This window comes from Plecotus auritus (assembly GCF_963455305.1).
Source record: "Plecotus auritus genome assembly, chromosome: 12".
Classification (NCBI taxonomy): Eukaryota; Metazoa; Chordata; class Mammalia; order Chiroptera; family Vespertilionidae; genus Plecotus; species Plecotus auritus.
In genome coordinates this window covers 31587239-31609971 of record NC_137778.1, presented here as the reverse complement: position 1 = coordinate 31609971, position 22733 = coordinate 31587239, and the positions used below count along the sequence as shown (strand labels likewise).

General features: G+C 46.3%; 4 protein-coding genes across 18 annotated transcripts; 2 read left to right on the top strand and 2 right to left on the bottom strand.

Moving 5' to 3' along the window:
• The first annotated feature begins 1078 nt into the window (after positions 1-1078).
• TMOD4 (tropomodulin 4) lies at positions 1079-5908 on the top strand. 10 transcript variants are annotated; one of them, XM_080648941.1, is made up of 12 exons: positions 1188-1230; positions 1360-1414; positions 1890-1950; positions 2296-2400; positions 2603-2759; positions 3062-3178; positions 3680-3769; positions 4193-4323; positions 4418-4525; positions 4898-5041; positions 5246-5390; positions 5789-5908. In XM_080648941.1, coding segments are annotated over exons 2-12 (1083 nt in total). In that variant the 5' UTR covers positions 1188-1230; positions 1360-1412; the 3' UTR covers positions 5812-5908. The 10 variants fall into 10 exon arrangements, with proteins under 10 accessions (XP_080505059.1, XP_080505061.1, XP_080505062.1 ...); XM_080648939.1 differs by having other exon boundaries at positions 2236-2400; XM_080648937.1 differs by having other exon boundaries at positions 1188-1255; positions 2236-2400.
• Positions 5610-11227, bottom strand: SCNM1 (sodium channel modifier 1). 4 transcript variants are annotated; one of them, XM_080648946.1, is made up of 9 exons: positions 10975-11227; positions 10401-10518; positions 10081-10145; positions 9714-9784; positions 9129-9217; positions 8423-8520; positions 8219-8307; positions 6722-6916; positions 5610-6593 (listed from the first exon to the last, which is right to left on the bottom strand). In XM_080648946.1, exons 3-9 carry the CDS (start codon positions 10129-10131, stop codon positions 6494-6496), a joined length of 693 nt encoding a protein of 230 aa, XP_080505072.1. In that variant the 5' UTR covers positions 10132-10145; positions 10401-10518; positions 10975-11227; the 3' UTR covers positions 5610-6493. The 4 variants fall into 4 exon arrangements, with proteins under 4 accessions (XP_080505072.1, XP_080505071.1, XP_080505070.1 ...); XM_080648945.1 differs by having other exon boundaries at positions 10401-10622; positions 10975-11128; XM_080648944.1 differs by having other exon boundaries at positions 10401-10689; positions 10975-11054.
• LYSMD1 (LysM domain containing 1) lies at positions 10587-19787 on the top strand. 3 transcript variants are annotated; one of them, XR_013959476.1, is made up of 4 exons: positions 11025-11204; positions 17856-18220; positions 18627-18832; positions 19445-19787. XR_013959476.1 is itself a non-coding variant. In XM_080648947.1 (3 exons), exons 1-3 carry the CDS (start codon positions 11025-11027, stop codon positions 18763-18765), a joined length of 684 nt encoding a protein of 227 aa, XP_080505073.1. In that variant the 5' UTR covers positions 10587-11024; the 3' UTR covers positions 18766-19787. The 3 variants fall into 3 exon arrangements, 1 of the variants encoding a protein (XP_080505073.1); XR_013959477.1 differs by having other exon boundaries at positions 19391-19786; XM_080648947.1 differs by having other exon boundaries at positions 10587-11204; positions 18627-19787.
• TNFAIP8L2 (TNF alpha induced protein 8 like 2) lies at positions 19780-22733 on the bottom strand. The gene is made up of 2 exons (XM_080648948.1): positions 22688-22733; positions 19780-20823 (listed from the first exon to the last, which is right to left on the bottom strand). Exon 2 carries the CDS (start codon positions 20816-20818, stop codon positions 20264-20266), a length of 555 nt encoding a protein of 184 aa, XP_080505074.1. The 5' UTR covers positions 20819-20823; positions 22688-22733; the 3' UTR covers positions 19780-20263.

Sequence of the window (22733 nt, the reverse complement as noted above, 5' to 3'; positions counted from 1 at the left end):
CAATCAACTGCCTCCAGCACACCCCCTACTGGGGATTGAGCCTGAAACCCCGACATGTGCCCTAACCAAGAATCTAACTGGCAACTCCTCAGTGCACAGGATGACAACCAACCAACTGAGCCACACTGGCCAGGGCAATGAGCTGCCTTGTTTGTGTGTGGTTGTTTTTTTGTTTTGTTTTTTATTTTTTACAGAGAGAGGAAGGGAGAGGGATAGAGAGTTAGAAACATTGATGAGAGAGAAACATCAATCAGCTGCCTCCTGCACACCCCCTACAGGGGATGTGCCCGCAACCAAGGTACGTGCCCTTGACTGGAATCGAACCTGGGACCCTTCAGTCTGTAGGCCGATGCTCCATCCACTGAGCCAAACCAGTCAGGACATTGTGTGTTTGTTTTAATTTGTTGTTCCACTTATTTATGCATTTGTTAGTTGATTCTATTTTCCTTTTATTCTGATAAAGTTCATTTGTTTTTATTTATTTTACTTTTTGTTCACTTTCCAATAGTGGATCTTTAGTTGATTCTTGGGATCGAGCCTGCAACCTTGGTGTATCAGGACAATGCTCTTAACCACCTGAGCTACCCAGCCGCCCTTTTTAAATTGTATTCATTCCTCCAACTAGATTATAAACATCTTAAAATTAGACACAAAGTCCTAGCTGGTGGCTCAGTGGATAGAGCGTTGGCCTGCGGACTGAAGGGTCCCAGGTTCGATTCTGGCCAAGGGCACATGCCCGGGTTGTGGGCTTGATCCCCCCCAGTAGGGGGCGTGCAGGAGGCAGCCAATCAATGATTCTCTCACTGATGTTTCTATCTCCCTCTCTGAAATCAATAAAAAAATATTTTAAAAAAATTAGACACCAAAACAAAATCCTTATACTCACCTTTATATCACCTTATAGTCACTGCTTTGAATATTGCAGGCACCAAATAAGTAGGAACTACCTGATTCTCTTAGAACTCCAGTTTCTAGGACCTAGGCTTGTAGGAGAGGAGGAAGTGTCATGGCTGTTAGTGGCCACTAGAGGCTCTCAGGGCTGGGCAGAGTATGGGGGCTGTGTATATGTGATCTCCCACTACCCCCCACCTGGCCAGAGCTAAAATAATAAAATGCTGAGCTCACTGTTCCCCCACCCTTTCCCCCGGCACCCGGGCACTGGACTCCTGGACTCCTCCTGCCGCAGGGACAGTGCTCCAGTAGAACACAGACTGACGGACAGAAGGGGAGGTGAGGGAAGTGGCCTTCAGGACTGGTAGGTGGGAATGCAGGGGCTTATGGATCAGAGCCTGGTGGGAGATGGGAAGAGTGGCTCCTATTGGGAATAATACAAAGTGTATCTCTGTCTCTGTCACTCAGTGTATGTTTCTGCCACTGTCCGTCATATTCCTTAACTGTAGTTTACATTGTCAATGTAAGTATCACACTTTCTGGCTCTTTCATATTAAGCATGGTGTGTATGTGTAGCTTTTGTGTAATTTTTATATTGAAAAGATTGTGCAAGTTTAACCCTTCCACTATTTTTAAAGAAACTCCCATTTAGAAAGCATTTCCCACCCACTGGTCTGGTGTCACCTTCCTGTCCAAAGCCAGGGACAAATTATGGGGACTCAGCCCCTCCTCCGAGAACATACCACCCTTCCCCCAACCTGGAAGTACGCGCTCCTGCTCCCCAGCTTCTCTGCACCCTTGCTTTCCCTTAGGATTTAGAGTTTTAGCAAACAGTGAAATCTTGATCCCTTACAATAAAAGAAGAAATGAGGGTGGGGTAAGAACTTTCCCCCAAAAAAACCTTGCTTTCTTAAACCAGTTTAAGAAAAAGACTGCATTATAGAGAGGAGAGGAGAAATATCCCTGAAGCTTTCTGCCCCCCCAACTCCTTTCAATAGGAACTGGGCCTGGAGCCAACTGTTGAGCAGCTGTAGTAGGTCAAGAGGTCCAATGGGCGAGGTAATAAGGGAGGGATGCTGCCAGGATTTTCCATCATATTTTGAAGACAAATCCAGCCTGGAAGCCTGGATCCTCCTCCAGAGTGGCTGGAAGCTGAGGAAGCAGCAAGAAGGAGGCTCTGGTTCTAACTAAACAACCTAACCTTCCCCATCTTCCCATGCTCAACTAGATTTCTAACCTTAAGGCATCCAGTTCATGGTTTTGCTCCCTAGCTGGTCTATGTCCCTACTGTGTTTGTCCATGTGTGTCTTTCCACTGTCCAACCACTTTGCTCATGTTCCCCAGGCTCTGTGAGTGCCACACTGTGGGGAGGGGGTGGGGGCCATCATGTCATCGTATCTGAAGGAACTGGAGAAATACAGAGACATTGATGAAGATGAGATCCTAAGGACCTTGAGCCCCGAGGAGCTAGAGCAGCTGGACTGCGAGCTACAGGAGATGGACCCTGAGGTAGGGGCTCTAGCACAAGGAACCAGGGGCAATCCCCAGGCATTTGGGGAAGGCTACAGGGCCCTGGGGTGGCTGAGACCAGGGATACCTTTGGAAAGTCCCAGGAAGGCCAAGAAAATGTGTCTGGAGATGTTTTAGGGAGCCCTGGAGGTGCCCCAGGTCAGAGGGAAGTCTGACTTGCTCCCCAAAACTCATCCCTAAGAACCTGCTCCTGCCAGCTGGACTAAGACAACGTGACCAGACGAAGAAGAGCCCAACAGGGCCACTGGACCGAGAGGCCCTTTTGCAGTACCTGGAGCAGCAGGCACTAGAGGTCAAAGAGCGTGATGACTTGGTGCCCTTCACAGGCGAGAAGAAGGGTATGGAGACCCTAACATCCATGCCTCCCGGAACCCAAATGGCTGTCTCTCACATGTCCCCCTTCCAGCTTCCCTCTCACCTGCCAGCTCCTAGCTGCTTGGGGACTCTACTGCCCTGATACCTGCATGCCAGCTTGCCCGCTTCAGCTGTTATAAAAGACGCAGGAGTCCTGAGCTTGAAGAGGATTCAGGCTTTCCAGTGTCCCCTAGTGACCCAACATTCTGAAATCTCCTGGAAAGAAAAGGAAGCTGGAGGCCTGGATCTTAGCCCTCTAATGAACTATCCTTCCCCTTCCCATCAGGGAAACCATATATTCAACCCAAAAGGGAAATTCCAGCACAGGAGCAGATCACTCTGGAGCCTGAGCTGGAGCAGGCACTGGCCAATGCCACAGATGCTGAAATGTGTGATATTGCAGGTAGGCAACTGTGGGAAGTTGAGGAGAGTGGGAAGATCAGGGGCAGGGGTTCCTATTCATGGCATGGGATTAGTGGGGAAGGCCTGAACCAGGACATGGATGTTTGAAAAACCTCAAGTAGTGGTTTTTAATTTTTCTTGCTTGTTTACATTATTCATTCATTTTTAAATTTAATATGTTAAAATATCTCAAGGGCAATTTTACAGGGATTATAAAGCAAATAAAAGTGGAACTATTCTGGCTGAAAACAGGCAGAAGTCTGACAGACTCCCTCAACCTCTAGTGGCTCCTTAGGGACCTTCGTTAGCCCAGTCTCAATATTTTAAAAACTACTGCCTCAAGCAATTTACGGAAGGGACCCCTGGGGCCAAGGGAGGGGGAACCTCTTTGGAAGAGTGTAAGAGGTCAGGCTTAAAAAATTCAACAGATTCAGAATGAGATGAGAGGGGTGGCTTGGAAACATCCCTTCTCATTCCTTATCCCCCCGTTTCCTCTTTCCAGCAATTCTGGGCATGTACACACTGATGAGCAACAAGCAATACTATGATGCCATCTGTAGTGGGGAAATCTGCAACACCGAAGGCATTAGTAGTAAGTATGTCGGGGAGCATGGCTCCCAGGGCTCGTGGCAGGCAGTCCCAGAGTCTGAGGAAAGGTAGCAAAGGACGAGACAGGTGAATTGGGAAGAAGACATGTGCATAAGTGATAAGAGAACCAACAGCCGAAACCGGTTTGGCTCAGTGGATAGAGCATCGGCCTGCGGACTGAAGGGTCCCGGGTTCGATTCCGGTCAAGGGCATGTACCTTGGTTGCAGGCACATCCCCGGTAGGAGGTGTGCAGGAGGCAGCTGATCGATGTTTCTCTCTCATCGATGTTTCTAACTCTCTATCCCTCTCCCTTCCTCTCTGTAAAATATCAATAAAATATATTTTAAAAAAAAAAAAAAAAAAAAGAGAACCAACAGGGAGGAGGTTGCAGGGTATATAGGGTTTCCTTCCTGCCTTCACCCACAGGTGTAGTGCAGCCTGACAAGTATAAGCCAGTGCCAGATGAGCCCCCAAATCCCACAAATATTGAGGAGATATTAAAGAGTGTTCGAAGCAATGACAAGGAACTGGAGGAGGTGAACCTCAATAATATAAAGGTATTTGACCCCCATCCTCCAAATAATAAAACTGGGATAACTGCTGACATGGGAGTTCCTTAGCCCACCATCTCCTCCTGTTCCCCTCTGACAGGACATCCCAATACCCATGCTAACTGAACTGTGTGAGGCCATGAAGACAAATACCCATGTCCGGAGCTTCAGTCTGGTGGCCACGAAGAGTGGTGACCCCATTGCCAATGTAAGGCTGGTTGACATCCCTAGCCCTCTCCCCATAACATGACATGCATTCCTGGCAAGGCTGTCATCAAGGGTTGTGCTGAGAGTGCTATTCCCATCACGCTCTCTTAGGGTAGCCCTGATGGGGACTCCTACCCTCATTCCTACAGCTCACAGTCTGCAATCCTTATCTTCCCAAAGAGCCAAACCCTCTCTGCTACCCCCAACTCCACTGCACACTTAACCTCCCTTACTTCTGTCACCCCCTGGCCCCACCTACAGCTCCTCAAGGACTGGTCTCAAAGAGCTGTGTTTCCCTCTTGCTCCTGTTCTTTCTCTCCTCAGTCATCTGTGAAACTGTCCCCTAATCCTAACCCAAGTCCCTACTACCCAGGCGGTGGCTGACATGTTGCGTGAGAATCGTAGCCTCCAGAGCCTGAACATTGAATCCAACTTCATTAGCAGCACAGGGCTCATGGCTGTGCTGAAGGCAGTTCGGGAAAATGCCACGCTCACTGAGCTCCGTGTAGACAACCAGGTCAGCAATCCCTTCCCTTGGGCTTTGCATTCAGCTAATACTTACTAAGTGTCCTCCCTGAGGCAGCCACTGGGTCAGGATCTCACCTGATCACCTCTCCCACGCTGGAGAAACAAGCCTCCTTGACCTCCCATAGGGTGGGTGATCTGGAACAGTGAACAACCCAGAGAGGGTGCTGACAACTTTCATCTCTCCCTCCCCCAGCGCCAGTGGCCTGGTGATGCAGTGGAGATGGAGATGGCCACCGTGCTCGAACAGTGTCCCTCCATTGTCCGCTTTGGCTACCATTTTACACAGCAAGGGCCACGAGCTCGGGCAGCCCAAGCCGTGACCCGGAACAATGAACTACGTGAGTAACTACAGACTTGGTGTTGGGGGGAAGGGTCAATAGGTAAAAAAGCTGGCGGATAGTCCTAAAAGCTGACTTAGTGACTAACAGCCGGGGATGCTGCCAAAGTGATATTCACATGTGCAGTGCAAATCCCATAAGTGGTCAGAAAGTAGATAGAGAAGTCCCCCTGCCCCAAATATATACCTGTAGAGTAGAAAGGAAGGTAGACATACCTCTGTGGAAACATAGTATTTTTGTTACCATTTTTTATTTTGTTTTATTAATATGATATGGGCATGTTTGGTGGCCTAAGGCATTACCTCTTTACAAGTGTAGTCAAGAAGCGGGAAGGGAGACCACCTTTGCAGAAAGCAAGAGGTGAAACAAAACTTGTGTTTACTCTTCCTCCTTTACAGGTCGCCAGCAAAAAAAGAGATAACACTACCTTTGCCTTTACCATCAAGAGCTGGGAGCCCTGAATGCTAAAATCCTCATCTGTTCCCCTTTCCTGTAAATAAAGGTCCTTCTGTCCACTCTGCCTGCCTCCTTCCTTGGGCTTTGGGGTGGAAATCTTGGCGCTAACCCCCAAGGGTTACTGCCAGTTCATCTGGGGATTATTTATACTCTGGGGATCAACAGGCAGGGAGGTTAAGTTACTAGGAAGAGGTGGGGGAGCTCCCTCCCTTGGTGTTCCCCATCACCCTGCTAATGCCTTTAGTCTCTTCTACTTTCACAGGACACTTAGCCTCAGCCCTGTTTCCAGATGTGACCAGACATCTCCCCCGCCCCAGTTCTACCCACAACCTCATGTGATTTGAAGGAGGAAAGGATTTTGAGTGGGGTAGTGAAGAAGGCAGACAACATGAAGGGCAAAGACCTCTTCTGACAGACTTATTAATAGGGCACCGGGCTCCGTGCAGCTGACGCTTGGCATGACTTTGGTAGAAGGTGGGGGAGGGGTTAGAAGTATGGGCAGCTGTGTACATTGCAGGGAAGGATTGGCTGGACTGAGAACGAACACCTCTGAAATCCTGAAGTGGGACAAGGAACCAGATGTGAGGAAAGTTAGGCTTCCAGCGCCTGCTATAGTTTATTTGTGAATTTAATGGGGAAAGAGAGTATCAGTCTAAGGGGAGATCAGGAGGTTCCTCCTCATCAGAATCAAACTCAACATTCTCATCTTTTACCCATCGACCTCGTCCATCTGGAATCCATCCAGAGCTAGAAACATCAGAGAAAACAGAATTGGTCAGGAAAGGTTTATTAAGTCAGTGGGATAGGAAACAATTTAGAAGGTTTGAAAAGAGGAGGGTCATAGGAAAAAAGGAAGAGTGATTCTGCATACTCACCTTCGAAGAGTGAGGTAATGATCCAGGGCTCGTCTTCTCGTGGGGCTCATAGGTGCAGGGGATGAGACAGCTGCTGACTCCTTAGCCTGTGGGCCTGCCCCCGGCTCAGGGTCCCTACTGGGCTTCTCACTTTGGAGTTCAACCTCTGGGGGTAGCAGAGGGGAAGGTGAGATAGAGGGACGAGGAGCTTCTGGCCTGGGTAGAGAAGAATCAAAATCTGTCAAAGCAGTCAAGGGAAGGGCCATTTCTCCTGTGACTCCCAACCCCTTGAAGCAGTGTTTCCTAAATTGTGTTCATCAAGACATTCATGTGGCCCTTGTATGTTTGGCTCAGTAGATAGAGCATTGGCCTGTGGGCTGAAGGGTCCCGGGTTCCATTCCAGTCAAGGGCATGTACCTCAGTTACAGGCTCCATCCCTGGCCCTGGCCAGGGCACATGTGGGAGGCAACCAGTTGATGTGTCCTTCTTGCATTGATGTTTCTATGTGTCTCTCCCCCACCCTTCCACTCTTTCTAAAAATCAATGGAAAAATATCCTCCAGTGGGGATTGAAAAAAAAAAAGAAGAAGATATTAATATGTCCTTCATAGAAAGGCTTTTGCAATCAAATGAATTTAGGAAAAGCTAGATTAAAAATATTTAAGTTTTTATCTTAAGACTTTGTAGATCCCTATTCTTCAAAAGTATCCTACTTTGGGGTAGGAAGAGATCAACCACATAACTTGTATACATATATGTATAACCCATGGACACAGATAATAGGGTAGTGAAGGCCTGGGGCAAGGGGCGGAGGTGGGCTAGATGGGGTCAATAGGGTAGAAAAGGGGACATATGTAATATTTTCAACAATAAAGATTTAACTTTTTAAAAAGTATCCTACTTTGGCCGCAGCCGGTTTGGCTCACTGGATAGAGCATTGGCCTTTGGACTGAAGGGTCCCAGGTTCGATTCCGGTCAAGGGCATGTACCTTGGTTGCAGGCACATCCCCAGTAGGGGGTATACAGGAGACAGCTGATCAATGCTTCCCTCTCATCGATTTTTCTAACTCTCTATTCCTCTCCCTTCCTCTCTGTAAAAAAATCAATAAAATATATATTTTAAAAAAATATCCTATTTTGTAATTTGACAAAGTGTGATATCCCATACTATTTTCCCCCAAACTTTTTTATAAATTACAAAATTCTTTCCCCTGAAATACCGGTTAACATCTCCTGAACACTAGTGTTCCTGAGAATACAATTTGGAAAACAATCACTTAAGAACCATCTATGGGGGTTTGAGGGGTGGTGAGCTGAAGTGGGGTGGGAAGGGTGACTGAGCACAAAAGAAAAAAAAAAGAACTCATTGACATGGACAACAGTGTGGTGATAGCAGGGGGAGGAGGGTAGGTGGAGGTGAAAGAGGGTATATAGGGATAAATGGTGATAAAAATTTTAAAAAAAAAGAACCATCTATCTTCATTTATCCCTCCCTATCGGACTTTCCCACCCCACAGACCTGTACTTTCGGCGACAGCAACTGTTATAGTGAGGAGCTCTGTGCAGAGCATTCTGGGTGATAAGTCGAGTCTGGGTTAACAGAGGAGCCTGGTATGGAGATGGAAAACAGAGTCAGAGCTTCTTTCTAGAAGCCAAAGCCCTTCAAGCCTAAGTTATGCCGTATGGTGCTCCCTGGGAACACACACTTCCATCTCTTGATTACCTCTCCTTTGGTCTCTTCCCTCTCCAATTCATTCTGCTGTCTTGGATTCTGCTCTATTCCTTTTCCTGACTGCTTCTTGCCATAGAAAAGCTGCAGGCCTGAGGATAAAAGCAAGAGAATTAAAAGCAAAGCACCTTGAGTAATCTGCACACACTTTATTACTTTTTTTTTTTAATATATTTTATTGATTTTTTACAGAGAGGAAGGGAGAGGGATAGAGAGCTAGAAACATCGATGAGAGAGAAACATCGATCAGCTGCCTCCTGCACACCCCCCACTGGGGATGTGCCCGCAACCAAGGTACATGCCCTTGACCGGAATCGAACCTGGGACCCTTGAGTCCGCAAGCCGATGCTCTATCCACTGAGCCAAACCGGTCAGGGCCACACTTTATTACTTTTAAACATATATATATATATATATATATAATCCTTACTGGAGGATCTGACCTTCCTTTAGAAAAAGAGAGAGAGAGAGAGAGAGAGGAAGGGAAAGAGAGAGGAAAAAAACCAAAAACATTGATGTGAGAGAGAAACACAGATCAGTTGCCTCACAAACACACCTGGGATCAAACCTGAAACCTACTAGGTATGACAGGGAATGGAACCCAGAACCTTTTGGTATACAGGGGACATTCCAACCAACAGAGCCACCTGGCCAGGGCTTAAGGGTTTATTCTCCATCCCCTGTCTTCTGACAAACTTACTGGATAGATGTTTCTTGCCTGCACGGTGGGCAGTCAGCATGGTCAGGGTGTCCAGTACAGGTCGGTGGGGACATATGGCACAAGCAAAGCTGGAGAGGAGAGAGCAGATAAATAATCCTTGGGGAGCGGGTCTCTGCCTGAGGTCCCACCCTATCCTAGCAGTCCTTTCCAAAGCCCAACTCCCAACTATCCTAATCTCCACCACCCACATCCCTGCTCTCACTCCCCACCAAAAAACCCTAGATCCTCCCGCTCTCCTCAGTAACAAAAGTTTATTGAGCCCCCCATATTCCCAAGAAGGAATGTAGAGCTAGATGTTGGTTTCACTACTACCGGTAACTTTTATTTTCTCTCTCACTTTAAGTGTTGGGAGTTACTAATGCAACAAACTAAAATAAATTAATTGATTCCTGACTTCATGCTTAATCAATACTTTGCATGATCAGTTTCATACAAAAAATAAACATAAAATATTTTAATTGCAAAGGTAATAAAATTGACTATTTTCAAGCACACACACACAAAAGTTTATTGAGCCTCTAATCACAGAACCCTCAGGCTTGATCTACTCTCGCCCTCCCTCACCGTCCATCCCGTAGCATCAGCGCCTCGTCCTCTGGTATATAACTGGCCAGCAGGTCCCCAACTCTTCGCTTCTGCAAAGAGAAGGGAAAGAAGTCCGGAAAGATCAGCGGGATAGGAGGAAGTTGGGGGGGGGGCGGGGGAGAGATGACAGGGACAGGGACTCAAATGGACTAAAGACCATGGAGAGAACAGAGATCACAGAGCGAAGAAGGGGTCACAACCCAGGACTAGTAACCCAAGACTAGTAACCCTGACTCCCCGCCCCCCAACCCCCAATCCCCATCTGTTGCCAGAGCAACAAAACAACCCCTTCACGGCCTTCAAAGGGCAGCGGAAGCTGCTCTCGACGCTCCCCTCTCGCGCTTACTTTGAGCACATTGAGTTGACTCCAGTCATCCCCCTCTCTCTTGAAAGACATCACAACTGTGAGTCCTAGAAATAATAAATTCTATTGCACAGACTTCGCCACTCCTCTCAGGCCACCGTAGCAAGAGTGGGGCGTCTCTTTTCCGTCTGGTCTCTTCCCGTTTGGCCTTCTTACTTCCGGGGACGGCTTCCAGGCATGCACTGCGCGATCCTGAAAGCCCGCCTCCAGCCCACCGAGGAGGACTGCATTTCCTATGGTCCCCTGCGACCCCGCAGACGCGGAGCTTTTTGGGAAATGAAGTCTTTTTTCAAAGAACTTGCCTTCCAGCTGGGTCCCGGCCCTTGCATCTTGTCATATTCGAGGCATTTGGAGAGATAGATGTGGAGCCCGAATTTGAGGGGGTGACTCATCTGATGCGGAGTGGGCCTTTGAGGATCTCTGAGTGGAAAGTGTACTTCAAACTCTCCCAATCATCACGCGCTTTGTCGGCGGCGACAGCCCACCTGGGGGGCCTGATTTGTTCCAGACCCTAGCGGACCAACCTAGAGACGGGGCGGAGCCGGGGTATAAAGGGCCCCGGGAGAACGGGCTGCCAGACCTGGAGGCAAACTGAACGGAACATTGAGGAAAGTGCCTAGGGGTCAAAGGTCAAAGGTCAACGTCGCGAGTTGTAGAGGGTCGAAAGTCGGAGGGGTGTGTAAGGAGAGAGACTCAGGGACTGAATACGCGAGAGTACAGATTTGTGGGAAAGGCGCCTGGAGGGAGGATAAGCGAGAGTGGAGCGGGGTGCGTAGTGCCAGGGAGACGGGTGACTTGGGAGAGAAGACAGAAAGGGAAAGGAATCTCCTGGATATCCGTTCCCAGTCCCCGGGCCTGTCACTATCGGTCACTTACCCGGGCGTCCGTCCGGCAGTTGCAACCCCAGCTGCCGGCAGGTTGAGGAGATGGCTTCTCCCTCTAGACAAGACCCCCTCGGGGGGTCAGGGCTGCTTCAAGGCAGCCGGGCTCGTTCTTACGGAAGCCTGGTGCAGTCTACCTGCTCCCCAGTGAGGGAAAGACGCCTGGAGCATCAGCTGGCGCCCGGAGACACCCTGGCTGGACTAGCACTCAAATACGGGGTGACGGTGAGTCTTCCAGGATTGGGACTGGACAACCAGTTGGAAGAGATTTATTCCTCAGGACAATGTAGTGGCCCTTCTAGGCTATTTCCTCTGAAATTTTCCTAATTGTGTTGTGTTGTCTGATCCACTTTTGTGTTTTTGTTTGTTTTCCCATTTGCACTGTCTGGTTGGAACAAATCCTGTCCAAACTATCTTAGTGGAGAGGAGCAGCTCCCTTTTATCATGCGAGTCACTATGCTAGGGGCTTTATATACATTAGCCCATTTGATCCTCACATCCCTATGAACACACAGTTCTTGTCCCCTTTTTACAAATGAAGAAACTGAGACTTAGATTGGTTCACCAGTTTGACTTAAGGTCAAATAACTAATGAGCATTAGTGGAAATTCAAACGTCTGTCTGATTATAAAGTCTGTACTGATAGCCACATAGAAACTGTTTGAGAGTGATTAAAAATTTACAGCAAATCGTGGGGAGCTGGTTTTTAGTTCTAAGTTCCTAAAGTGCCAATCTCTCCTTGTTCTTTTTTCCTCCTCAGTGCTCTACCTTCTTCTTTCCAAGGTACTCTCTACACCAAGCATTTCAGGTCATGCATAGGGAATATGCGCTAGGTGTAAAAATATACTGCACTAAAGATGATGAGGGTTTTATTTTTTCCCCCATATCCTGTTGAATGTAGGCAACATTTTTATGCTTGGTAGGTTTAAAGCACTCTGGCAGCCATTCTGGGAGGTTCAAATATAAATAAAATGCATAGTTGTTGTCCTAATATAATTTACAGTCTAGTGAGAAATGAACAGGGACAAATAATGATAGTAGGTGAGAATGTGGTGAGTTTGTAGAGGTATTAACAAAGGATGGAAAATTAGAAAAAAAATTTATCTGGAAGGGAGTAAGACATCAGTGCAGATTTCAAGGGAGCCATCATGAAAGGCCTTGAAAGGCTTACTAATTCCTTCCTCTGTGCTTCTCTTTACAAACCTACGTAATCCAATTGTTTATACCTTTTACATCTTTTTCTTTCCAGTAGCCTATATTCTCCTTTAAGAATGATTTTCCCTTCAAAAAAAATTGTTTATTTGTTTGTTTTAGAGAGAGAGAGGAAAGGAGAGAGAGAGAGAGAAACATCACTGTTGTTGTTCCACTTGTTTATGCATTCACTGGTTGATTCTTTTATGTGCCCTGACTAGGGTTGAACCCACGATTTTGGTGTATTGAGATGATGCTCTAACCAACTGAGCTACCCAGCCAGGGCCTTCTTTCAGTTTTATATCTCTATCTGGCATAGTCCCCAACACATAAAGCTTAATAGATTGTTTTCTGTTTATTTGTTTGATGTTTTTATTGATTTTAGAAAGAGAGGAAGGGAGATGGAAAGAGAGAGAGAAATATCGATGAGAGAGAAACATCAATTGGCTGCCTCCTGCACACTCCCTACCGGGGATAGAGCCCACAATGCGGGCATGTGCCCTGACCAGGAATCAAACCGGCCACCTCTTGGTACATGGGTCAGTGCTCAACCACTGAGCCACACCAGCCAGGCAGATTGTTGTTTTTTTTTGTTTGTTTTTTGTTTTTTTTTAATATATTTTATTGATTTTTACAGAGAGGAAGGGAGAGGGATAGAGAGTTAGAAACATCGATGAGAGAGAAACATCAATCAGCTGCCTCCTGCACACCTCCTACTGGGGATGTGCCCGCAACCAAGGTACATGCCCTTGACCGGAATCGAACCTGGGACCCTTCAGTCTGCAGGCCGACGCTCTATCCACTGAGCCAAACCAGTTAGGGCATAGGCAGATTGTTTTTTAATAAATGAAAGTATGGCTAAGATTTCCACATATGGAGACTGGAAGTTCAGGAAAGTGAACATTTCAAGTAGACATCATGATCTAAACAAAGGAAGTCGATATGAAAGTACTGAGCAGCCCCTCTCTACCATCAAAGACTCAGGAGCTGTGCAGAGAGGGGAACTGTGCTTCTAGTGTTATCAACATTTATTTATTGAGGTTTTCTTACAGGCCTGTACCTTTTTGAGTACAGAAAAGCCCTTTGGTCTACTGAAGAAGTCCAGGTTCTGGCCTCCTTCTGCTGCTTACTAGCTGAGTGACTGCATAAGTCACTTCCTCTGTCTGGGTCCTCAGTTTCCTCACCATTTGTCAAATGAGGAAGATGTATTAAACAATGATAATCGACTAAGTTGTTACCTATGTATCATGTAAAGAACACGTAGTATGTGCCAAGCTTTAAAAGTTATCTTGTATGATCTCCATAAGACTTTATTAAGTAGATAGGTGTAACTATTTCCATTTAAAGACAAGGAAACTGAGTCTTAGGGAGATAACTTGCCATAGATTACACAGCTAGTCTAATTAGTAGAGCTAGAATTAGGACAGGGGTCATCTCATTCAAAAATCCTCACTCTGTACTGCTCTGTTAAACTAACTAGATTCTAATGGCCTTTCTAAAAGACTGGCTTGATGGCTTAGGATTCCTCTGGGCTTTGGCCTTGGTTACATCCTTTTTTTTTTTTTTTTTAATATATTTGTATTGATTTCAAAAAGGAAGGGAGAGAGAGAGATAGAAACATCAATGATGAGAGAGAATCTTCTATCGGCTGCCATCTGCACACCCCACACTGGGGAATCCAGCCCAAAACCTGGGCTTGTGCCCTGACCATGACCTCCTGGTTCATAGGTCGATGCTCAACCACTGAGCCAGGCCAGCTGGGCGGTTACATCCATTTTTAAGAATGGCTCATGGCTCAGTGATTGAGCATCTGCCTATGAACCAGCAGGTTACAGTTCAGGGCACATGCCTGGGTTGTGAACTCAATCCCCAGTGTGGGGTGTACGGGAGGCAGCCTATCAATGATTCTTCCTCATCATTGATGTTTCTATCTCTCTCTCCCTCTCCCTCTCCCTTCCTCTCTGAAATCAATAAAGAAGATATATATTTTTTAATAAAATAAAAAATAATGGCATATGTTACCCGGCCCAGAGGAGTCGTCATGTGCCCTAACCGGGAATCGAATCTTGATCTCCTGGGTCCTAGGTCAATGCTCAGCCACTGAGCCACACTGGTTGGGCTGATGCAATTATTTTTTATTTTTCCTAGATAATGTCATAGGTCCCTTCTAGCTCTAAGATATTATATTACTGTAAATTTTCTGTGGCTTTTGTTATTTCCTAGAAGTACCATATAAGAGGACATATTCCATTCTTTTGTTTTTGTTTTTTTAAATATATTTATTGATTATCATGCCCAGGTTTCGGGCTTGATACCCAGTAGGGGGCATGCAGGAGGCAGCTGATAAATGAATCTCTCTCATCATTGATATTTCTATCTCTCCCTCTCCCTCTCTGAAATAAATAAAAGTATTTTTTTTAAATTAATGTCATCAAAGCACTTGGCAAAGTAAAAGTACAGAACTATAAGCCAATTTTAACTTTTTTTATTGTTCAGATTAATCTGGTTTTATTTTTAAGCATAAGATTTTATTAGTCAAGTTTTTATAGAAGTTTTCCCCCAGGGTAGAAACAGCTTAGATATTTGACAGACATAAGAAATATGATTTCCTAAATTGATGCCAATATGGAATGAATTTTTAGTACAACTGGCTGCCTGGCCTCTGATGATAAAATACTGACATAATGTGTCTGTGATTTCTCTATTTTATGATATAGTTTGTTTAATCATAAAGCATTAATGAGCCTCTGCTGTGTGCCAAGTTTATGTGATGTTGAGGAGCACCTTAGAGATACAGAGACAGCAAGTCACTATTCCTACCTTTAAAGGACTCACAGAGTTTGAGCAATATGCAAAGAGGTGAATAACAATATAATAGGGCAGGCATTATTACAACAATACTTACAGTATGGGAGGCCTAAGGAAGGTAACGCAAAAGAAGTGAGAATTGATAAGTAGAAATTTTTCAGGCAGAGAAGGGGATAGTGGAGAAGCCTTTCAGGCAGATAAAGACACAAAAGTGTGAAAGATCATGATATACTAAAGACCCGATGCATGAAATTCGTGCATGAAATTCATGCAAGGGGCTCGGCCATCGAAGCCCTGGCTGCCTTGCGGCTGTGCCCACTGGTCATTCTGGAAGGTCATTCCGCCATCCAATCTAATTAGCATATTAGCTCTTTATTATATAGGATTCAAAGAAAAATGAGAAGTTCAGGATGGCAAAATATATAGGTGGCAGAAGAAGAGAGATGAAGCTAGACATTATGGGGGCTAGATTGAGGATGCCCTTGAATGCTAATTTGTATTTCAACTGAGCCAGTGAGGAGCCAGAGGAAATTTCTAAGTAGGGTAATGAATTGATCAGATTAATTTTTTGAGAAAGATAGATGTGCCCTGGCTGATGTGGCTCAGTTGATTGGAGTGCCATCCTGTGCACCAGAAGGTCTCTGGTTTGATTCCCAGTCAGGACACATACCTACGTTTCGGGCCTGATCCCTGGTGGAGGCACCTGTGGGAGGCAACCAATCGATGTATCTCTCTCACATTGATATTTCTGTCTCTCTCCCTTCCTCCCTCTCTTAAAAAGAAGAAGAAGAAAGATAGATGTCAGCAAGGTGAAGGATGAGTAGAAAGACCAATTAAACTTTCAGTACTCAGATGAGAAGTATTAAGAGTTGTTCTAAAGTGATGGCAGAAGACTGAAGATTAAACCAGATATGAGAGAGTTTTGCAGCACTTTTGTTGACCTCGTGGGTATGGGTGATGAAAGAAAAGTATGACTTAAGGGGTGACATTGATATTTCTACCTTGGGAGGCAGGTAGATAGATGGTGATGCCAGTCACCATGTTCAGTGATAAATAAGTAGGTACTAAGTAAATATTTGGTCAGTGGAATTAATATTGTAGTGTGGAATATTCCCAGGAGGAGTAAAAGGGCCCTAGCTCTGTCATTAATTTGCTAGATAATCTTAGGCAAGTAACTTAATCTCCCTGAGCCTCAGTTCCTTCATCCAGGGACCCTTAGGGGTCCCTGACATCCTTCAGGGATCCACAAGGTCAAAACTGTTTTCATAGTAATAATGAGATTTTATTTGCCTTTTTCATTCTCATTCTCATTCTCATGAGTGTACTGTTTTCAAGAGGTTACATCACATGTGAATCAGGGGAATTTCATTTTATTGTAATCAGTTAGGAACAGTATATACAACTAGCTGAAACTGTTGAGATACAGTTTTAATTAAATTTAAAAACTGAGTTTAAAAAAAGAGGCTACATCATGTGATATTTAAAGAGATTGAATGTAGAGACAGGTATGAGAATCCTGTTGTATTCTATTAAGTCAGATATTAAGGTGATTTGCAAAAAGGTAAAACAGTGCCTCTCCTTGCTACATTTTTGTTGTTTTGGAAAATATAGTTATTTTTCTTAAAATATTTATGTTAACATGTGATGGGTTTATTATTTTTAAATAAATACATGTTCTTAAACGTTTTCAGTTTTTCTTTTTAGAGAGTGGAAGGGAAGAGAGAGACAAAGAGAAACACTGATGTGAGAGAGACACATCAATTGGTTGCCTCCCATATGCCCCCAACCAGGGCCAGGATCCTGCAACCGAGGTCAAGGTACGTGCCCCTTGGCCAGAATTGAACCTGGGACCCTTCAGTCCACAGGCTGATGCTCTATACACTGAGCCAAAGCAGCTAGGGCATAAACTTTTTCAGTTTTAATTTATAATACCTTAAATATTGATAGCTATCATCCACATAAAGAAAAGCTTTTTTCCTCAATAATTTTTTTAAATCCTCACCCAAGGATATATTTATTGAGGGAGAGAGAAACACTGATGGACTGCGTCTGGTATGTGCCCCAATCTGGGGTTGAATTCGCAACCTAGGTATATTCCCTGAACTGAAATTGAACCCGCAACGTTTTGGTGAACAGGACGATGCTCCAACCAACAGAGCCACTCAGGCAGGGCTTTCCTCAATAATTTTTAAAAATGTAAAAGGGTCCAATGACCAAAAGGCATGAAAACCACTGATCAATAAAATAGGACTAAGCCCTAGCCAGTTTGGCCCAGTGGATAGAGTGTAGGCCTGCGGACTGAAGGTTCCCAGGTTCGATTCTGGCCAAGGGCACATGCCTGGGTTGCGGGCTCGATCCCCAGTAGGGGGCGTGCAGGAGGCAGCCAATCAATGATTCTCTCTCATCACTGATGTTTCTATCTCTCTCTCCCTCTTCCTTCCTCTCTGAAATCAATAAAGAAATATAAAATAAATAAATAAATAAATAAATAAATAAATAAATAAATAATAAAATAGGACTAAGATGAGCCCCTTGTACTTTAGCTTGGTTGCTATTGGGTCTCTTGATAAGAGATAAGACTCTGTACAATCCTTTTAAAAGATATATGTAATCCTTTCCTAAGAATATGTTTTTCATTGATTTTAGAGAGAGAGGAAGGGAGAGGAGGAGAAATGGGGAGAGAAACATTGGTGTGAGAGAAACATTGATGGGCTGCCTACTGTATGTGCCCCGACCAGGGATTGAACCTGTGACCCTCCAGCCAACTGAGCCACACACACCACGGCTACACAATCACTTCTAAAGGCATTAAATGCTATACAAATATAACATTTATCTTTATTACTGTCATTAATTGTGGTGACTATTTTTTTTAAGATGGAACAGATTAAACGTGCAAACCGCCTTTATACTAATGACTCCATCTTCCTGAAGAAAACCCTCTACATCCCCATCCTGACAGAGCCCAGAGACCTGTTCAATGGTTTGGATTCTGAGGAAGAGAAAGATGGAGAGGAAGAGATGCAGCCAAGTAAGGCTGAAGTTTGGCCACACTCAGCTGAAAGGAAGAAACAGGAAACAGGTTCAGGACGTGCCAATGGCGAAGTCCTTTCCACACCTGGCCAGGAACCCCCCACTCCCATCCATGACCTCTCTGCCTCTGATTTCCTTAAGAAGCTTGATTCACAGATCAGCCTGTCAAAGAAGGCTGCTGCCCAGAAGCTGAGAAAAGGGGAAAGTGGGTGAGTCTTAATGGTTCCTTTTAAGCCCCTTCACAGAATTCTCCATTCTTCTAGCCTTACCTTACCAGATACACAAGTAAGTAAGCACAGTGTCCGCAGAAGCAAGGGGAATCCTTTCCTCCAGTGGCCCCAAGACAATGAGCAGGGCCAATGGCTGCTGGAATGGGTAGAGGCAGTGGGACAGGATTTTGTGTTCTCACTGGAGTAAAATAGTTGACTGTTCTTACTGCTTTGATGATCCATGAAGGAGCAGGAGTAGGATTTATCAGGAAGGCATTGAGACTCCATCTAGACCAGCTTGGATGTATTAGGAAAGGAGGACAGCTTCCCATGTACCTCATCACTTGGCCTATTCTCAGGTTCTTCCCTGGACCTGTCACTCTTTCTCCCCTTTCCTCGTTTGCAGGGTACCTGGGGAGGAGTCAGGTCATCACCGCAGCTCCCCTCGGGTGCAGCAACGAGCAGTCCTAGGTCCCGTGCCACTGACCCGGACCTCTCGAATCCAGACACTTCGGGACCAGGAGGATGAAATCTTCAAACTCTGATGTCTCCAGAACTGATTGAGAGAAGCAAGATGGTGAAGGAGCAACTTGAGGGGGAGAGGAGCCTGAGGTGAGGCTCAAGAACATGGCTTCCCAGCCCACCTCCCTCCCTCCTGCCCAGCCTCATGTTTCATCTAGAGCTCCTTGGCCTGAGGCAGTTTTATTGGCAAGAGTAGGGGGTGGGGAATAGACCCCTTCTCAGTTCTTGGGTTGAATCTAGAGTTGTCCTTTAGATTCAAAGGTTCTTTTTACATCCCTGCTGCCTTTCCCATCCCTTTCACCATTCCTTGGCCTTAGAACAGGAGGCAGGTGACTCCCTCAGGCCTAACTTCTTCCCCATCTCCAACTATGTTACCTAATTTATTTGGTGCTATATTGAAGTAATATTTATTTGCTGTATTTTGTTCTTTCCCACTCTTAGCTGAAAAATGGGATTTTTATAGCCATGGTGTGAGGGAAACCCAGGAACAGTGAGCCAGTAACTGCTGGCTGCCCACCTTTTTAGCCAAGCATGTTATTAAGGATGGGGCAATCAGTGAGCTGACCCTCAAAGTAAAGAATTTGGGTTTAGTCTTGACTAACCAGTTCACTACAACTCTTTCACAACTCTCTCTGAGGAAAAAAACAGTGATGTAGGTACCGGAACTATTCAATTCACCTTCTAACCTGCACCTCTCTTCAGCCTGTGTGCGGCTAAGGGATGGAAGAAGAATTGCCTTGGAGCTCGAAGAGGAGAACAGTTGTGGGAGTATCACAAACAGTTCCTATTTGTTATACTCCCTCCCCATCAGAGCCTGTCGCTGTATGCCTTCCTCCTCACTGAATATTTATTTGCAATTTGTAGCACTGATCTGTGGTACAGTTTTTAAACAGACGTAGGCAAGGGAACCCCAATGATACTGAAATACGCCTGAGTCTCCTGTGTGGAAAGGCGAGTGGTGAGATAAGTGGTGTTTATATACCATCATGATGATCATAAGATATAAGAAACTGAAACTAGAGAGATTAAACACTGAGCCCTGTGCATGTTTCAGTAGTTTTATTTCCCCTGTGAGACTCCCCTACCCTCTTCCTGTACTCTGGAACGGAGCCTCTGGTGTCTGTCCTGGCTCTGCCTAGAACTGCAGGTCTAGGATGTCTCAAAGCGACCCCTTCCCCCCTCTGTGTTTAGTGTCCCCAGAGGGGTTCACAGGGGAAGGGGCTTCCCTGTTTCAAACATCCCTTATGGAGGAAATAAGAGATCCAAATTTCACTTCCTCTTTTCAGGCCGCTTTGTTTCCTGCCCAGGGGCTGGAGTGGGAGAGAGGCCTCATTGCTTCTTCTCCTCCAGTCATTTGGGGGTGGGGGGTTGGAGTCAAAAGCACTCTTGGGGAAGACTGAAGCCTGAGGACTGAAAAGCGTTAGCGCAGATGAGCAGTTAGAAAGCCCATTCATTGTCTGTTGCGTTCTCAGCCAGTTCTCAGCCAGCCATTAGTCAAGATCAAGGTGGAATGTGCTGGGTTCAGAGTTTTCCCTCATCCAGCAACTTCCTGAGCCCATCACAGATCTTGCCGAGGTGCTGAGTGAAGTCAGGCCCGTAGAGGGCCGTGAGCAGGCCTGGGTCAGAGAAGTGATCGAACACGTGGCGGATGCGGCCGTGTGACTTGGGCGTGAGGTGGTGCTGCACCAGCGCCAGCAGTATGTCCCGGCACTCGGTCAGCAGGCTGGCCAGCACCGCGGCCTCGAAAGTGAAGTCCACCTCGCCAAAGCTGAGCGCCGTCATGGCGCCCTGCCGCAGTTTTTGGCGAAAACTGGCAGCCAGGGCCAGCTCACTGGGGCCAAAGCACCCACTGCGGTGCAGCACGGCCACCTTGACAGCCACCTTGATGAGGTCCTTGATGACCCGCTGGGCCTGGGGCCGGCTTTGCGTGTACTCTTTGGACACACGGTAGAGCTCATCTAGCACCTCGCTGCTTGTCTCGTCGATGAAGAGATGAGCCACAGACCGACCTGCCATCTTACTCAGTAGCTTCTTCTCCGCTTGCAGTGCCAGACTCTTTGAGCTGAAGGACTCCATGGCTCCTGGAGAAGGAGGTGGGGGCGGGGTATGCGGTCAGTCAGAAGAAAGGCCACAGGCTTCCTTAGAAAGAGAGAAATAGCTTTTCTCCTTTCTGTCTCTTATTTGGTTTCTATCTCATCAGCATCTTTGCTTGTCAGATCCCCTCCCCCCCCATGCCTTGTTCCTATTTTTTTCCTTTACTACTGTAAGAAATATTTTTTTGTTTTTAAATGTATTTTTATTGATTTCAGAGAGGAAGGGAGAGGGGGAGAGAGAAACATCAATGATGAGAATCATTGATAGGCTACTCCCTGCACACCCCAGACTGGGGGTCAAGTCCCCAACCCAGGAATGTGCCCTTGACTGGAATCGAACCTGGGACCCTTCAGTCTGCAGGCTGATACTCTGTCCACTGAGCCAAAGCAGCCAGGGCTGTAAGAAATCTTGATCCCTAAGGCAGCCTAGAGGAGCAGAATAGCTTTGGCTGGAGGAATGAGGGCACACACACGAGGCTAGCCCACCTCAAGTTAAGTTTTAAGGAGAAGCAGGTATTTCTGCTACAGTGGAGAAGGTAAGGCTTACCTGGCTAAGAATTCTCCCAGCTACCATTTTGGACACTGACCATGTGCCATATATCTGTGAGGTAAGGTATTTCTATCCCTGTTTATAGCTGAGCAAACGGAGGCTTAATTAAATCATTTACCCAAGGTCAAACACTACTGTTTTTCTAACTCCAAAAGCCCATGTCCACCAGTGTGATATACTGCCTTTAAATAAGTGAGAAATATGGGGCCTCGGGAGTCTTGATAAAAATAATAACTAACATGTATTGAGAACCTATTATGTGCCAAGTGCTTTATGTGAATTATCTCAGTCTTCCCAACCCTTTGTAAGATAGACATCCCCATTTTACAATGAGAAAACTGAAGCCAAGTGAAATTAAGCAACTTGGCCAAAGTCACTAGCAAATGATAAAAAGGGGCTTCAAACCAAATAATCCAAAGAAACTTCCTTCCCTGGAATGCTGGCAAGGCTGTCGAAGCACACCAAGGAAGCGTGAGAAGCAAGCACCTCAGCGGCGCCGGCAGCACTAGCGGTCTAAGTCTTCTGCCTGAGCTGGGACCCTCCTGGTGACCCATCAGCTGCAAATGTCCAGGGTGCTCTCGCCGTGGTCTTTGCCTATGGTTGTTCTGGTTGTTTTGCTTCTTACTTCCCCCTCCCCTGATCTGCAGGATGTGGCTGTGACCGCAGTGAGGAGCAGCCTCACCCTCTCCCCCAAACCAATATGGGAGTCTGAAGAGTCAGGCAAGATGGGTACCTGGGGGTAGGGGGGTTCTTCTCCAGCTGAGTTAGTCCAAGGGGAACCTGGAACCTCGCTTTGTTCCTGCCTTTGTTGGGGGCTTTCTGAACCATGTTCCGCAGCCGGGAGAGTAGATTGCTCCATTTGGGCCTTCCTTCCTCCTTGGCCTTCCTGTTACCCAGCTCTCAGTTGCCCCCGTTGCCATCTCACATTTGGTCCACTGTCCGCTCCCTCTCTCCCTGTTTCTGTCTCACTTTTTCTCTTGCCTGGGACCTGCCCTATGACCCTCCGTCCATGCTCTTCCTCTGGCCCTTACATTTACCTCCATGTCTCCCAAGATTGCCTTGCATCTCTCAGTACTCTGTCAGACACACACACCTCCACTCCCAGGCCTCAGCCCTGCCCCAAACCATCCCAAACCATCCCAGTCTGTCTTGCCCCAGGGAAAACTGAGCAGGACCCCTCCACTGGAGACCCAAGAATACTATTGGGTTAGTCTCACAATCTGGAAAGATCAGGCTGACAGAGCCAGGACTCTTCTGTCACCTTCACCCCCCAAAGCCTACCAGTCATTGCCAGTCCCTCACCTGCTGCGCACTGGGTGCCAGTCTTGCCTTGGATGTTCCGGAAGAG